We start from the raw sequence: 18,439 nt of genomic DNA on the forward strand, positions 1-18,439 counted from the left end.
AGACATTCTGTAAATTTTGCTGGCAAGAATGCTATGAACAGGTTTGTTTATCAACATGTTTTTGTTATTTTGAATTCACTTTACAGTATATTTGTAACATCACTTAATTTGCTTGTTTGCATTTTTTTTGAGCATGCAGTTCATTTTTCAAATTCTTCCAAGCACTTTACATTTTTTCTGCAAGTGCTAAACACTGGAAATATTTGAAAGAAAGCTTGAATGAGGACAAGGACAAAGTACTGTAAATACTGTTTTCGAGGGGCCGATGACCTTCGATGTTAGGCTCCTTTAAACAGCAAGCATCATCATCATCATCACTATTTTCGAGAGTTTGTTAGCAATGAGATGGTCAGCTTATCAGGAATCCTTTTATGCTCGTTGATATTCATGGGCAGCAATAAAAGCAGCTTATACTGCATTTTCAGAAGACTTTAGCCAAAAGCAAATGTCGAAACACAAAGAAGACTCGTCTTGTGACTCCTGACAAGGAAATGAAACTACTTCCAGACGTGATAATTACAGAAGGCACATTTTCTACAAAATAATTGCTAATCTACTTAATAATTTGGAGAAAAGAACAGAAGCATCCTCTTCACTTAACAAAAAATATGGTTTGCTGTCTAAGCTTACAAAGCTTGGTGTTAATGGAATTGGACATCAAGCTAAATACTTTTAAAGTATACACCCAGGCAAATTGGAAGTGCACATAGAAAGCGAATGTATTGACCTTGCATTGTATTTGAAAGAACTACGAACAAAGATGCAAAACTAACTCCGTTGAAGCTTTTGTTATTCTTGCAAGAAACAGAGCTAGACAAATTGCATCCGAATGTTACGCTTGTGCTCAGAATGCACCTGTCAGTGTTGATATCAGACTGTTCAAATTAGAGGTCATTTTCTGTTTTAAAAAGAAATAAAAATTATTTCTGGACAGTTGCTTTTCAAGTAAGAGACTCACTATCTGTATTGCAAATTGAAAGTGAAATTGTTGTAAGCAGGATTAATTATGACGGCATAATTCACAATTTTGCTAAAAAGTCTCGGCGAAATTAATTCTAAATGCTATGTTTCTAGGTTAATTTCGATATTAATATTTTCACATTAATTTTTTTGTTTGTTTCTGTGTATAAACCACATCGATCTGAATTGTTTTCTTCTTGTTCTAAGGTGAAGGTGGCAATCGAGTTTCCCTCCTACCCCTACCTACCCCAAATGCGTTGCCACATAAGTCGAGCTTGTTCCTTTTCTTGCTCCAATATAATTTTCCTTTTCACAGCAGAAATATAACTAAGGCTTTTAAGTGCAGAGTCCATGATACATTTCTTTTAGTATATTTTATTAATTCCGTAATTGATTACACATTTTGTAATGTCTGTCTGTCTGTTAAGGTCATCAGCCCAGAGGCTGGTTGGATCCTCAAATAGCACCACCAAAGGTTATGCGGTTATAAGGAAACCCCAAAAACCAATGGCAGCACCAAAATGAGGCGTACTAGGCAAGATGAGGAGTGAGGTAGTTGGCCATTGCTTTCCTCACTGGGTCAGAAAGTACTATTGCAGCACAACTGACCCTATGAGCAGCACCTTTCATAACACTCAAATGCACTAGTCATGCTCTGAACGTCATTACTCAGCACTACCCATACCCCAGCAACTTCCATATTGTCATAGCCATGGATGTATGGATGTTGACTGGCACTTCGGTGGAAGCTACACTTTACTCTGGCCGGTGCCAAGAGATGGATGCAAAAGTACTGTATCCATCAAGAAATGACAGCAGGCAGACATTTTGTAAGCAACAAAAAATTTATAAAAATTAAAAACGTTGGAAGTCTAAAACAAACGAGAGAGAGGTGTGCCTAAAAGTGTCTGCCCTAGGGTCCGCCATCCGTAATTCTGGCTCTTATGGAGGCTACAATAGTGGTAGGATGATATTTACATCTACAGAGGGTCACATTTCCCACGGTAGGAGTAGTCTTCACTGAATGAGTGATAATGTTAATTGAACCTCTGGTGAATCTGTAAAATTCCTTTCGGATACTCCCAGACAATTGAAGAACTTGGAGATGTCTGGAAAAGGCTGGATGTCTATTGTGAATGTGAAACAAGTCTGCAATTGTTGACCAGACTGGATCTCAAGTTGCAACAAAATGTAGCAATCACATTTCAAATTATTTAGGGGGGGGGAATGCTGTTGAAACTTGGGAAATTATTAAGGAAGCTTATAAGGGGATAATGTTTGAGTGACACACAATTTCAGGCAGGAGATGAAAGTCAGATTCATTATTTATCTCTTGAGTGGTTTATGTGGTTATGAAGTAGGTGGTAGCCTACTTCTTTCAAGAGGCAGAAAATATTAGAAACCACATCTTGCTTGTGCTTTGTAGATAAACAGAATCACCAGGTGAGTTGGCCGTGCGGTTAGAGGTATGCAGCTATGAGCTTGCATCCGGAAGATAGTGGGTTCATACCTCACTCTCGGCAGCCCTGAAGATGATTTTCTGTGGTTTCCCATTTTCACACCAGGCAGATGCTGGTTCTGTACCTTAATTAAGGCCACAGCTGCTTCCTTCCCACTCCTAGGCCTTTCCTATCCCATCGTTGCCATAAGAACTATCAGTGTCGGTGCAACGTAAAGCAAATTAAAAAAAAAAAATCCAACCCACACAATCAAGTAATAGGGCACTGAATGTATGGTACAGCCAGCCTATTTGCTGAATCAATTTAACATAAAAGTTCCACGTTTCCCCTCATGTGGGAGCTTTGTGGATGCCATTCTGTATTGGAGAGTCAACACAACAATATCAGTTCGGATGTACTGAACAGACTGTCAGAGAAAGACCTCACTGAGTGGTTAAAATAGCAGAGCAAATATCAGAATATCTATCATATCAAGAGGATGATGATAGTAATAATAATAATAATAATAATAATTTTTGTTGTACATCCCAGTGACTACTTTTACAGTTTTCAGGGATGTCAAGGGGCTGGACGCTTGTCCTGCAGGAGTTCTTTTGCGTGCCGATGAATCTACTTATGAGTCTGGTGTATTTGGGTACCTTAAAATACCACCGGACTGAGCCTGGATCAAACCTGCCAACTTAAGAGCTCAGAAGGCTGGCGCTCTACTGTCTGAGTTGCTTGGCTTGAGGAGACTACTTTGGAAGTTTGACAAGGATGGTCATTCCTCATTAGTGTTAAGATAATTCAAATTTCCCATTTCTTTATATTTAGAATACTGGAAACTCAATCATCCATTTTAGTTAGTGAAACTCTGTGAGAAGTACTTATAAATAATAGAACTTAAAAAAGAACTGATTTACCTTCTACAGTAGATTGCGGTATGCAAGTTTTAAGATTTCTGTTGGCTGTTGCTACATTTGCAAGCCAATTTGAAGGACTGTGAAACATGGACTGCTTACCTCTCCTGTCTGGCTGGTGCAAATGGACTTTTACCTGTAACCCGAATAGTGTGGCAGTGTTACTTTGACTTAGAAAGGAGGTAGTGGTGATAGTTATACCCTTCACATTTGGTGATGAATAACCCAAAGATTGCTAAATTAAGGTATAGATAATTGGGGTGTTTCTATCTCTTATATGTGCCTCTGTACCATTAGATGCAATTTTTCTCGGGTACCTGCAACATTACATGTTATTTTTTTCTTTTTCAGGAATAATAACAAGAGTGATATAACTTTAGATGGAGACTGTTGGGATGACCAGGTTTTGACAGATCGGCAAGAATCCATGGATGATAAACTCACAATACATCTATCTGGTGGTGTATTTAAAGGTTAGTGTTGCTGATTATGTTAAGCCATTTTCTTGCAATGACAGATATTTCCCATAGTTTTCCATTTCTGTGAGTTTACAGTATTTCTAGCAAATTGATAACCTAACAGTTATAAATTAACAGAGTCAAAACTGAAAAGAGATGTCTTTAGATATCACCAAAAGAAAAACATTTTTGGCAAATGTCAGTAATCGTATTTCTGCTCATTAAAAAAAAAAAAAAGACATCTATTTAGATATATACAGGGTCTCTCATGTAATAATACAAAGTAAGACCATCGAAGCAGCGTTTTTACTCTCCGATACCTAACCTGCAGTATGGGAGGTGTGCATAGTTCTTGACCTTGCAAGCAGCTTGCATGTGTTTGACCACGCAAGCATCAGTCACCAGTCTGAATCTCAGCTGTGGTGAGACAATTATCATTGCAACACTGTATTTTCATATGTAAAAGTTCTGGCTTCATGTTAATGGTCACGTGAACAGTTGTAACTCTCACTATTGGTGTGCAGAAAATCCTAATGGTCTTTATGAAGTTCCTTATTATGATAGAAAATTGATGTTTGTTGTGGTGGTGTGTTAGTGCAAGATGAATAATTGGGCATATTTTTTTCAAGACGACAGTAAATGTAGAGAGGTACCAAGATGACGTTTTGAGATGCCATTCTTCCATCAGTTAATGGAAGAAGAAAAATCGCATGGGTGATTTCAACAAAATTCAGCCCCTGCTCAAACAGCAGAAGATTCCCTTCTTACAATCTCGGAAGTGTTTGCAGACAGAGTGATCAGTGCTGGTCTATTTCCCCCTCATTTTCCAGATCTAACAGTGTGTGATTTTTACTTGTGAGGCAAACCGAAAGAAACAGTGTGTCAAACACATCCTGACACATTGGAGGAACTGAAACGTAATGAATGAAATCAGAAACATTACAGTGGCAGAACTCTCTCGTGTCAGCCAGAATTTGGTTACCAGATACAGTGCCTGTATAACCCAGGAAAGACGACACTTCCAGCATCTTTTATAAGCTAGGATTGCATATAAGATTGTGTACACGCTTAAAGCAGGGCGGGCATGCACGACATAAGTTCGGCTTAGGCAGCTGCCGTAGCGCAGTGTACAAAGACCGTGCGTTTGGTCCTAGTTTGTATAAGAGACCCTGTAGTTCATAGTCATAGAGGTTATAATGTTGGTTGAGACAACTGTTATGTAAAAATAAACATGGCATCGTGCCTGATTTTGATGAAGTTGACACTAGAATATTATTTTTTGTAAGATAATGATTTCAATGACATTTCTAAGGAAAGTGATATTACAGTACTAGTAGGTTATCTGAAGAATGAGATGGTACTGAAGAAGAGGAAGTGGAAGAAGCTGCAGGTGGGCGTGTGTATAAACTCGAAGCCTTGAAGTGGACGCTAAAAATGTGTCTAATAATATGCTGTGTAATACAGATGGTGAACTGAATGCTGTGGTAGCATGACTAGACAAGAATCCAGGGATGACTAAAGTAACTGGATGAGTTTCTTACTGAAGAATTTTAAGATCAGGTCACCAGTGAAACTAATTCCAATGTAGCAAAGTTACACCAGGGAATTGAAAGTTATGAGGGGGAAACTGTTCCTGTTTGTAATCATACAGAATTCCAACCCCACGTGAAGTCAATTTTTGTATTTACGGCAATATTTACGCCAAGTTATAGGTTATGTATTTATTTTATATTGTCAGTATCATTTATTTCATTGTAGGAATACCATAGGTATTTATTAATGTATCATAAACATTATTTAGTCATTGTAAGAACTGTGTGTTAAATTGGTGGCATTCTGTGGTACCAAAAAGTTGGGAATCTTTGTTAAGCTAGAGAACTAAATATTGCGAAAGTTGTATAAGAAGTTGGTTTGCCCAACATGACGGATACCTCCCAACAGTTTTCGAGGTGGCAGTACGCCAGTGTTGAATAACACAATTTTGAAAACGGCGTGCCACATGTGACAGAAATGGAAGATGGTGATTAGCTAGGACAGAGAAACCCATGTGACTTGAAGAGTTTATTTTATGGCTGGTTTGCTGAAAGATGGTCTTATTGGTCTTGACCAGTTGAAATGTTGTGATCGGGTGGTTGTCCCATATGAAGTGTGCTATGGTTAGTCCTATTGAATGCTGCTTGTGTCTGTGTCTTTGAGAATTTTGTCTCTTTGATGGACGTCCGGTTAGAACATCTGACAGGCTAAGATATCATTACATGTTATGTAGAAGTCTATGAAGTGCTTAGCTTAGCTGAATATAACGCGAGTATGGTTTCACTGTGAAAATAGACCATGAACTTTCACCAAAGTTATCGGCGAATTTGGCGAGGTGTGGTGGTATTTAACCTCTACTTCGTGATAGTGTGGCAGGTTCTGCAACTGAGGTTCGAGATATGGCTTTTCAGACTAGTCAGATTATATGGTATATAAATTCAAGCTAATAAGAAGATATTATGTAAATATGTACAGTTGAGTTTAGAGTGTCAAGGGACGGTGAAAGTCCTAATATAATGTTTCATAGGAAATTCGTCATACCAGCTAATTTAATTCAGTAATTATGTTGTAATTTGTGTTGTCATGTAGATTGAGGTAGATGGTAGTGGTATGCTGTAAGTATACCGAAGTGCTTAATTTTAAGTGCATATTTCTTATTTGTTGTTTTTGTTGCCCTGTGTTGTGAAAGTGAATAGTAGCCTATTAGTATGCTATAGGAATATTGAGGTGGTTGATTTTGAGAGTATATTTATATATTTTAATTCGCTGTGTGTCATTTCAAAAAAAAAGAGTATAACCTAGCCAGTATATCTTCATACCTTTTCAGTTCAACAAGTCGTTAGATTCGGTTAGGAAGTCAGGATGTAGTCAGCCTATGACCCTACCCTGGGAGATATATTAGTTTCATGCTAAGTTCATATCGTGTATCATCAAGTTACACTGGCGGCCAATCAGGTTTTTGTGTGTGTGTGCGCGCGCGCGCGTGTGCGTGTGTGTGTGTGCGTAACATGGTATTAATTATTAATTAACCTTGGACCGCGCGCGCCACTTCGTATCATATTACATTGCGCACAGCAGTGTTTGCTAACTTTATTGAATATTATGTGCATTTTATCATTTTTAGGTTAAGCAAATTTATTTAAATAATTGAAAGATGTAATGTTTATTCTAAAAAGAAAAAAATATAATATACACTTTATGAAATTGAACATATTTTAGAGAATACAAAAATACAAGTCAAGAAATTCAAACACGGTACTGCACTATATAGAGTCATAAAATCAAATAGTGGATTATTGTTTCCAATGAAATAAAGCAAAGTTAGTTTTCATCTTCAGCTTCTTGACTGCAATTTTCACAGGTAACCTTATGCTGACTGTGATTGCGGCACACATTTCGACGACATAGGTCACAGGTAACACCAGTCTTTGTATTTTTGTGCGTTCCACAAATGAAGCAGATTTTCTTCTGCGATGCACACTTCATAGTCTCCTTGGTTTCACGAAACTTCAATAAGAATACCTGTAAATTGCTTGGAAGAAACACAAGCTGAGCTCTTTCTCGGAGATTTATCTCCATCAGACTCGGTTCCAAATCAGTGAGGTATTTCCTTCTCACACAATCCTTTGATGGGCTGTTGGCCAGAAATATCTTTTACGAGTTTATCCCTACAATATCGAGTTCACGGAGAAACACTTCAAGAGGCTATCGCCTGGTTTTCCTTGCTGTTGTATATGTAGAACACATCTGATCAACAGTATCTATGCCACCCTAGGGCCCATTATAGTCAACGATGATGAATGGTTTATTAGTTGTAGGATCGATAGAAAGAATGACAACTGTCTTCCTTTTTCTCATATAGGGCACTAGTGTCATATCAGGTAGGAATCCAAACATGCTAGAGCCAACCTGGCGAGATTTGTCCATTAGAAATTCGGGAGGTATTTCCCGTTTTTTTTTTTTGTCCCGACGAATGCCGGCCCTTGCTCCAATAAGTATTCGGCCAATGGAATGCTGCTATAGTAATTATTAGTGGTAACGTTCCTATGCGAATTCTTTATTGGGTCCGTTAGTCTCTTGACGATGTCTACCAGTTTGTTGGAATAAGTGTAAGGACCTTTGGCTTGTTTGCCACAGTAGAGTTCCAAATTGAACGTGTAAAATGTTCTACTGTCGCACAGAGTGTAGAATTTAAGCCATACTTGGCTGGTTTTAGAGGCATATATATTTATAAATATATAAAATAACTTGTCCTGACTGACTGACTGACTGATTCATCATCGCCGAGCCAAAACTACTGAACATAAAGAAATGAAATTTTGGGGATACATTCATATTACAATGTAGGTGCTCTTAAAGGGAGGATTTTTGGATATTCCGCCGCTAAGGGGGTGAATTTTTAAAATGAGTGTATGTATATCTCAAAAACTGAACAGTTTAAAGACATGAAAACTGGTATTTGGAATCTGCTTTAAAAAAAAAAAAGAAACATATTTTTTTTGTTTTTGGAAAATTTACTTGAAGGGTGACAAAGGGGGTGAATTCCTAAAATGAGGGAGGCGGAGTATTCATTCTGGTGAAAGAAGAATTTATATCTCTAAAAATGAAGATGTTACAGTCGTGAAAATTGGTATTAGGAATCTCCTTTAAAAATAAAGGGGCACTTTTTTGGGAAAATCTACTTAAGGGGTGGTGAACAGGAGTGACAAAGGGGGTGAATTTTTGAAATGAGTATATCTCATAAACGTAACAAGTTACAGACGTGAAAATTGGTATTTGGAATCCGCAGTAAAAGTAACGGAACCGCATAATTATTGTGAAAATCCATATAAGGGAAAGTGTTAAAGGGGGTAAATTTACAAAATCAGCATATATAGTGTGTATATCAAAAACATAACACAATACAGATGTTTTAGACCTACTTGGTGGGGGGGGGGGGGGAGTGAACAGGACTGACAAAAGGGTTGAATTTTAAAAATTGGTATATCACAAAAACATAACATGTTATAGACGTGAAAATTGTATATCCTGATTTCTCCTGATTTTCATATCAAAATCTCCTGATTTTGGTTTTGTAAAGTTGGCAGGTATGCATGTAATGAATTGATAAAAAGTTTGTAAAAACACATTGCCATGTTCAAAAGCAGCTATCTTCTCAATGTAAGGAAGGTCCGGCAGATACTATGAGACAGAAGTTCAGTCATGGATGAAGCTGCCAGACAAAGGAAACGGTATTGGGCTCTTCCAGGAATACATGCCAAGGAACAAATGGATAAAAGATCACAGAGGCTTATCCCGTGCGGAACGGAGAGAGCCCATGAAGATGATGGCGAATGTACGTGCCGTTCGCTCCGTGCCGGGAAGGTCTCAGGACAGCATCCTCTGTTGGCATTGCCACAGAGAGCACGAAACCCTCGCCAATGTCTGGGGTGCCTGTCCTCATGGGGTGGTATTGTGAAATTCCCACCATCATTGTATACAGTACATGATCACAAACTCGCTGAGAGATCACTGTTTCACAGTGCATGATGAGATTTCTGGCCTGGCTACCGATGGGAGTAACAGACGTATGGACATGATAGCCATTCAACCAGCTAGCAAGCAAGGACTAATCTTTGGTCCCACAGTAGGCTTCGAGTCGCACATTGGCCAGCCTGAAAAAGTGGATGCCGAGAAGTTGATTTACCAGCCAGCTGTAAAATATTCCAAAATCGAATAACACCTAGACAACATCTCCGTCCATGGACTCATGATCCGTGCTCGAGGCATAATCCCTAAATTTCTTGTACAGCTGTGGGATTCTCTTGGTCTCAACCGGACACGACTTCATAACGTCGCTACCATCACAATACGAGTTTCAGTAACCATACTCTGCAATCATTTATATAGCATTTGACGAGCTGGATATCATGCTATGTTCCTAATTTATTTCCGAGCCTTGTGATTGTTGTTATTTCTATCTGCCACATTCTAGCAAATTCACCAATGACTTGGCAGACATAATATGTTGTAGTTGATATACGTTGTCCTTGTGACAGCACTCTCATTGGGCAAGCAATTAATTAATTTAAAATTCTGTGGTGGATGTAGTCTTTTTCTCCTTCTTAAGAAGAATATCTTTATAGTGTGCTGTTCTACTTGCAGGCGATAGATAGCTTTAAAACCTTAAGCACTGTACTATGTGTCTTTTCCTTGTTGAAAAGTAGACTAAAAGACAGGGGAAACTCCTTGATTGAAAATTAGCTCAATACAGCTATCCTGAATTACACTGAGTAGCCAAAAGTCATGGGAAGACACTGAATGTGATGTTAATGAAGAGTTGCTCCTCCGCGAGCACTCAAACCGGCAGCAATACAGCAAGGCATTGACTCTACAAGGTGTTCGAATTGTTCTGGAGGGATCTGGACCCAGGTATCTTGCTCTGCTACCCACAGTTGGTAGTGTGTATTTAGTGCAGGGTTCACGGAATGTACACCAGCATCAACAGCATTCTATAAATACTCGTTTGGATTAAGATTGGGGGATCTGGAGGGCCAATCCATGGTCATAACTTCACTGGAGTGCTCCTCCAACCACCTGCGTGCCACCACAGAGTGGTGACATGGTGCATTGTCCTGTTGAAACCTGGGATCTCCATCATTATACTCTAGGGACAGAAAGGATGCAGATGGTCTGAAAGAATATCCACATAACCTGTACCTGTCAGCGCTCCCTGCAGCTGGATAATGGGGCCTAATTGCAACCATGAGAATGCCACCAAGACCAGAACTGAGCCACCTCCCGTCTGGACATAACCTTGTTGACACGCAGTATCCATAGCTTCATGGGGCATGCCACACTCTCGCGCACCAAACAGCTTGATAGAACTGGAACCGGGATTCATCGGACCATACCACACGCAGCTACAGTTTTCAATTGAGGAGCCTTTCAAGTCTACTTTTCAACAAGGAAGATACATTGCTTAAGGTTTTAAAGCTATCAGTCTCCTGTTGGGGAGACAGATTGGGAATGAAACAATGCAGATGGTAATAGCATTGTATCAAAATTGCAAAAGCTGTATTTGAACCAAAGTGGGTCAAACTGAATGGTTCAGATTTGAGACAGGCTTAAGACAGTGAAGTATATTTTCTCCTTTACCCTTCATTATCATCATGGATAGAATTCTACATCATATCAAGGAGATGATGGCCAAGCAAGTAAAGTCTATGCTCTTTGCTGATGACATTGTAGTTTGGGGAGATAATGAAGAGGAAGTACAGACACAAGTGGATTTATGGAATGAAGAGATAAGAAATTTTGGAATGAAGATTAGTACTGCGAAAAGCAAGACTTTGATCTTGACGAGAGGTAACAGAAAATCGAGGGGAGTGATAAGAAGTAGTGAAATTTATTTAATATTTGGGCAGCGTGATGTCATGAAATGGAAATTTGGGTGGAGAAATTGATTTAAGAATACAGCAGTCTGCAAGTTTCTACCAGTGTGAGAGAGACATTGTATGGAACAAAGATGTGCCAATGAAGTGTAAGAAGGTTTTATACTTGTCCTATTATAAACCTATACTGACCTATGCTTCAGCAGCCTGGACGTTAACTAAGCAGAACCATAGTAAGATGCAAGCAGCTGAAATGAGGTTCTTGAGGAGCATACAGGGAAAGACAAGACAAGATAGGATATGAAATGAGGAAATAAGGAGAAGCGTGGGAGTGTGTAAACTTCAAAAAGAGATTGATACAGCAAAGCTAAAATGGTTTGGACACACAATGAGAATGCCAGGAAAGAGAATACGAAAGAGAACATCCATGAATACAGAGACTGGAAAGAGGCCTAGGGGACGCCATAGAATGAGATGGAGGAGCTCTGTTGTGGACTGTGTATGCAAATAGTGGAGTCGATAGCAATAAAGTACTAGAAGAGGAATGGTGGAAAGATCAAGTAAGGTGGAGGGCTTTGGTGCACTATTTATTTAGCATTTGGCTGTACATATCAACATTAGTCAAAAATAAATTACGTATTTACGTTATTTACAGTTCGACTTTTAAGTTGTTAATAAAGTCTATTACAGCTGGACCTGCCTCCACAAGGTCACTGAAGTTGCCACTATAGGAATGCGTCGGGCAGTCATTCACCATGTGCCGTATGGTCTGCCTGGGAGCACCACAACTGCATTCTGGCGAAGATATATGTCCCCAGTTGTAGAGAAGATCTGCACATCTGCCATGGTTTGTTCTTATCCTGTCTAGTGTTGACCATGTTTTCCTGGGTAGGTGAAAGCCACTCGGTGGTGTTGTGGTGCTTGTGTTGTCTTGCAGCTGGCATGGAATGTTTTTCACCAATTCTTCCTTCCAGGTTTGCAAGAGGTTGAAATTATTGTTCACCAGCTGTCTCGCTGTCCGAATGGAGGGGTTCCGCGAACGTAGACGTCTGGCTTCAACAGCAATGATGTCCTGGTGTATTGGTAGCTGATCGTTTGCATGTATCTTCTTATACTCCCCGAGTAAGGCGCGTTTACGCTTCAGTTCCGTTGGTGGAATGTGACTCAGTGGAATGGGACCAGTGTTGCGCACGTCCGTAGGTTTAACCCAAAGATACCCCACGCGTGTCCCCTGGGTGGTGCTAAGGGAGCAACAGCCTTCTGGCAGCCAAACAATCTTGGTGATCTCCTGGCCAATTTACATTTCAATATCATGAAGAAATCTAACACATTGTCCTTTTAAGGACTCGCACTTCAGAAGAATTGGACCTGGTATCGACATGTTACGGATCAATGTGGAAGGCATAAGCAGAGCAAAGGAAGAGTACTTGTCTAAAATTGTTCTAGAAAACGACATTGACTTGATTGCCATTCAGGAAACGCATACAGAAGATATGGGCCTACTAAACTCACGTGGAAAAATTCCAGGATATGATCTCATAGGGGCAACTTATTATAAGGTGTGTGGTATAGCTACATATGTTAACAGTACTATAGAGAATGCCTATCTGATTACCGGGCGAGTTGGCCACGTGGTTAGGAGCGCGCAGCTGTGAGCTCGTATCCGGGAGATAGTGGGTTTGAACCCCACTGTCGGCAGCCCTGAAGATGGTTTTCCGTGGTTTCCCATTTTCACACCAGGCAAATGCTGGGGCTGTACCTTAAGGCCACGGCCGCTTCCTTCCCATTCCTAGGCCTTTCCTGTCCCATTGTCGCCATAAGACCTATCTGTGTCGGAGCGACGTAAAGCAAATAGCAAGAAGCCTATCTGATTTCTACTAATGCAAATGACGACATCCACACCGTTGTCATAGATGTAAGTAGGACAAAAGTCATAATTGTTTGGTACACTACCCTACCCGAGAGAATCTGGAAAAGGGAATGGAAGAAGAAGTAGAAGAATAATGATACATCAATCACAGAACAAAATGTGCTCTTACAAACTTTCTATCAATTCATTGCTTGTGTTTTTAAATCAGTGTGCAACTTGTCAATTTATGTATTACTAAGCGGAAGATGTTTCTTAATAGGAAACATGTTCTTGTGATTGTCATTCATAACAGCATAATAAATTATATGCATTGAAACGTGGAAAGTTCTCGACTTCAATTACCTTCAGGAGCATTTGCCAACAGCTGTTCTGCAAACCACTTCTTGTAAATTTCACCAGTCATCTCCTTGTGGGTGTCTTCCTTGATCTTGAGGAAGAAAAGCGTTAGTTCAGCATTTGGAGCAAAACCATGTTCATTACCTGCGAATCACAATCCTAAGTCTCGAGCTCACCCCTTCAATAGCAGTCTGCTGTGCACATTTCACCGGCCTATCTTTCCATTGTCATTGTCTGCCAACATTTACCCAGAATTCATCTGTGTAAATTATAGCTTTATTTTGTGTCTATAAAAGTGGCTTGTTCCTGAGATATCGGTGCCTCCAATTAATAATTTCGTCAGTTTCATTGAAGGCTGCGTTATTACCCCATCTAAAATAATTGAAGCTTATGTAACAAATTTTACACCACAGGGTATAATCCTTAACCAGAGTAAAAATCACCTTCAGCGTCGGTGGTATGTTTGTAAATAAAAGAACGTTAACCACTCGATCCACTCTACTTTGCTCAGTATTATCCTATTTAATTTTCCTTGCATTTTTCTACCGTCCTTCTCCCTCTCTCTCTTTTTTGTTTTTGGTGGGAATTCACAAAGGACCCTGTCTTTGTTCCTTCCTTATAGTATATATTGTTCGTTCGGAACATCTGTAGCTCTGGCTGCACTATTCAGATTCATTGTCTTTAATAAGTAATCCAGGACACTCGTTATAATACTGCATTCATTTCCCCTGAGTTTTCCTGTGGAACATTTCTTCTCAGATAGGAGATACATTGTACAATCTTCTGCCTTTGTTCCTTGAACTAGGATCCTCCATGCATGAGCATGAACTTACGAACTACACAAACACAATCCACTGGTCCTCAAGAATTGTACATCTATCAATGATTTGTATTTAATCACTATTATACTACTGACAAAATGAAAGCTGCACTGCATGGAGATATAAATGTGCACTGTTTGGAAGAACCCTACTTACAGTTCAGGGGTTGCCTGGCCGAGGCGGTAAAGGCGTGCTCGGTCCGCCCAGAAGGACGTAGGTTCGAATCCCCGCCAGGAAGTCGTAAAATTTAAGAAACAAGATTTCCACTTCTGGAGGTGCATATGGCCCTGAGGTTCACTCAGCCAACACCAAAAATGAGTACCAGGTTAATTCCTGGGGGCAAAGGCGGCCGGGCGTAGAGCTAACCACTCTACCCCATCACATGCCAAGGTTAACAATGGTAGAAGCCTTTACCTTCCACTCCTCCAAGGGCCTCCATGGCCTGTACGGAGGTGATTTTGCTTCTGCTTTGCTACTTACAGTTCAGACACCCGGCCAAGTCAAGCGTGAAACCAAAACAAATGAGACATTCTTCCTGTCACAAATTAAGAACTATTAGAGATAAGGACTTGGTTTTTCTTTTTTAAATAACTTCCATAAATACCATTTGCCTCGCTTTGACCCCCATGCAAACTCAAGAGCAAGGACAATGGCCAGTGACTGATTTTTTCGTGCTTGCACATAAAAATCTCTCAACATCACTGAAAAGAAAGGTACATACTGCATTTTCTTATCGTTCAGATTTAAAATCAAATGCATCTACATCATGCCGAAATGTTTCTTTACCAGCAGTGAAGAAATTACAAACATAATGAATATAAAATAGGAGTTGTGTTGTAAGTTCCATGTAATGAAGATTTTGCATTTGGTGTAACTTTCCATTGCATTAACATTTTCACACTCCATTATTTTTTAACATTTATTTTGTTAACAGCATCAAATGCGGTTTGTTATTCTGTACATAACCAGATATTCACCAATTGTAACAAATAACATTCAGATATGTGGACATTTGACAAACCCGTTGCATTAGAGTAGGACAGCACTAACCGTAAAATGTGAAAGAAAGAAAGAGATGAATTGTCCCTTTACTGCCGTACTGCATTTTAAGGTCCGAACACACTATAAATGCAGTTGCAGAAAATAAATCACCAAATTGAACTGATGTAAAAGTAGGCAGAAACCTGTAAATGCCTGTAGCTTAACGAGGCTTTTTATAAATGTCTTCACTGATAACTCTCAAAACTTAATGCCACTGCATGTTTTTATTAAATGAAGTAAACTAAACCTTGGTCTCAATTCGTTTTGTAAACTGCTTGTTACATAATTCAATTTCATACACGTTAGTAAATGATGTTGAACTGCAACACAGCAAACTTTTTTTTTTTTGACAAATTATTGTTTCATTACTGATTTGCAGAATTTGTACTGAACTTGAGTGAAATGGAATATATTGGAAATGAGTGTTTCTGACATAAATTTAATTTTAGTATTTCCTGGCCAAGACAGTAAAGATGTATTTGGTTTGCCTCATTGATTTCTCATTAGGAAGTCAAGAAATATAAAAATGTAGTACTTCCATTGAAGTACTGGGGTTAACTGGGGTTAACTTGGCCAACAACAGAAATATGTACCATACCATATCCCACTTCCTGCCAAGGTTAGACAGTGGAAAACCTTGCTTCCAGTTTTGGCCTACATGGTCTGAATGGTGATTGCTTTTTATGTTATTAACCTGCTTATTGCCCCACCCATTTACACTGGCTATGTTAAGAAGGCCACCTGGTTTACTGACCAATTTGCAAGGCTGAATAAGACTAACCATAATTCCACCAATTATGAGGGCAGGAATTTGAAGGTTACACAGAATTATGAAAAGTGGTTGTATTTATATTGAGAATGACTTAATGTCAATTAAAATTCTATTTGAAGAGGAAAAAATATTTTCTGGAAAATGAACATGAAGAGATTCATACCTGTAAAAATTACGTTATCAACGTAATTACCCATCTAAGTATTATGTGGTACAATGTCTTAAAATCTGTACTTGTAGTCGGCTGTAAAACGAAAAACTGAATTTTTCACCTAGTATGTATCGAAGAACGTATTAATATCGCTGTCGACACTTCATCACTCTCTGTCACTAAACAGATGTAATCGAAACACTTGCAGGCATGGTTTCCGACATAAACTCACTACTGTAACTGTCAGTTCGCTGTTACTTTCTCAACATAACTCTTATAATCATTATCGTTAAAGTCTGTGTTCATATACTTTGCTAACTCATCAACATCAGCATCACGTCTTCTTACTATTTCACCAGCAATCAGAGAAGCACTGTAAAGTATTATTGTTCTCAGTGAGATCTTATTTTGTGCAAATAAATGTCACTTGAAGCATGTTCACTTCTGATTGTAAAACATCTTCATTTTCACTGAGCCTTTTCCTTACAACACAATTCTCACTCAGTTCGTATTATGACTACAGTTATACATAGTTATGAACAACACTGTAACACTATTAAGAAAAACACACTGAAGCAGTTTACAGTCTATTCTGATGAGTAAAGATATCAGCAAGTCCTCACACTGATCGTTCACTTAATTATCACAAGGCAAGACTAACTACCGGGGTTCAACAGATTGTCAAAAAAAAAAAAAAAAGGCAAGATAGTGCCTAGGAACAACTGTGTGTAAGATGGGAGAAGGCAAACGTTTTGGTGGAATGATAACGTATTGGAAACATGAACAGAAGGCATATCGAAAGTGACTCCAAATAACAACTGGATGCAGATAGGGGAATTGAAGGAAGATGAAAGAAATAGAGCAGAACTTCTGGAAATGTTCTTGCAACACTCTAAGTGGAACACATCCGAACATACAGTACAAGGAACAATCGATTGACCGGCCAGTTTATTGGAGTACTCCAATGTAGATTAAACTTGAATATTCGACTACAATAAGCAAAACCGTAAGGAAGAAATCTACATGATTCCTAAAGTTTCCACACGTATCTGGATAATAAAACATCACGGTAAGCTTCTAGCAACCGCAATATGTATCTGAATGATGGAGGAACATACTCAATATACAAATATTACAGAGTTTTCTACATTTTTCAAATGAATAGATTTTGAGGTTATATGAATTTACAATACATATTTACTTAGCATTTAATAAAAGATAATTAAAATATACTAAACATAATAATTGAAGGTTTTACAAGAATTAGGTTAGGTGTATGATAAGTGTACATTCGACAGTATACACAAACTTCAAACACTGATAACTCTAGAACAGCAAAGCACAATTTGCAATTATGGGAATCGTGTCCCTTTCTTGTCCTACAACTGTCAGCCTTGACTCGCCTCAGTGAAAGAATACTGTGTAATCCGTGTTTAATTAGGCATCTGCAACAAGAGCATGATAACACTCCTGTCAATTTTAGCAAGATTTGGGAGGAGCGTGATTGCACTCGTTCGCACTTGAAGGTTTAATCTTTAATTGTTATGTCTAAATAAAATGTCCCTAATTGTAGATTGATGTGCTTGATGGCATTAAGTAATATTACTGATGTTGAGAAATCAATGAACCATATCAGTGTTATAATGATGTGACAAAGTACTTCAGCTGCCTTTTAGCAAGAAACCTGATATTGAAGACTGTAAATTTCAGCTGTATTTGCAGGATCCAAACATTGTTGATAGCAGCCACCTTTAAGCTGGAATACAGATTGTGTAACTGCTATTGAGCACTTAACACACAAAAAAACAATTAAAGGAAAGAAATTTGAAACATGAAAATAAATTTTAAATCGTTAAAACCATATCATAAAATCAAACGTGTATACACGACATCTAAGGCCAGGATGTGGACAGCGGGTGGAACCCTACAAGGTTATGGATCATAGGACTTTTGTGGCTGAAACTTTGGATAAAGATTAATTTAGTTAATGCCTGTTTATTGTATTTAAAAAAAAAAAAGGCAAGGAAAAGGAAATGCAGAACAATAGCATGAACACAAGATAGAAACACGAACCCAGGTGTAATTAAGTTGCAGCCTTACAGCGATCTTGCCGGTACTAGTCTTGAAGGAAAATACCTTTTGAATTAAAATAAACATAAAATAAAACTGAAGTTATGATGTGAAAGGCCAATAGGTCCATTACCCCAGTACCCTGGGGGCAAAAATGGTGTCCTTTTCGCCTAACCTGTACAAGTTACAGTAAAA

The 18,439-nt window shown here is 38.8% G+C and overlaps 1 protein-coding gene across 1 annotated transcript in view; it reads left to right on the top strand.

Annotated features, from left to right (window-relative positions):
* Positions 1 to 18,439, top strand: part of anne (anne boleyn) — a 382,933-nt gene that overhangs the window by 129,858 nt on the left and 234,636 nt on the right. Inside the window, exon 5 of the mRNA XM_067140654.2 lies at positions 3,671 to 3,792. Within this exon, the coding sequence (XP_066996755.2) occupies positions 3,671 to 3,792 (122 nt within the window). The remainder of the gene's footprint in view (positions 1 to 3,670; positions 3,793 to 18,439) is intronic.

The sequence above is a fragment of the Anabrus simplex genome, chromosome 2 (assembly GCF_040414725.1).
Source record: "Anabrus simplex isolate iqAnaSimp1 chromosome 2, ASM4041472v1, whole genome shotgun sequence".
Classification (NCBI taxonomy): Eukaryota; Metazoa; Arthropoda; class Insecta; order Orthoptera; family Tettigoniidae; genus Anabrus; species Anabrus simplex.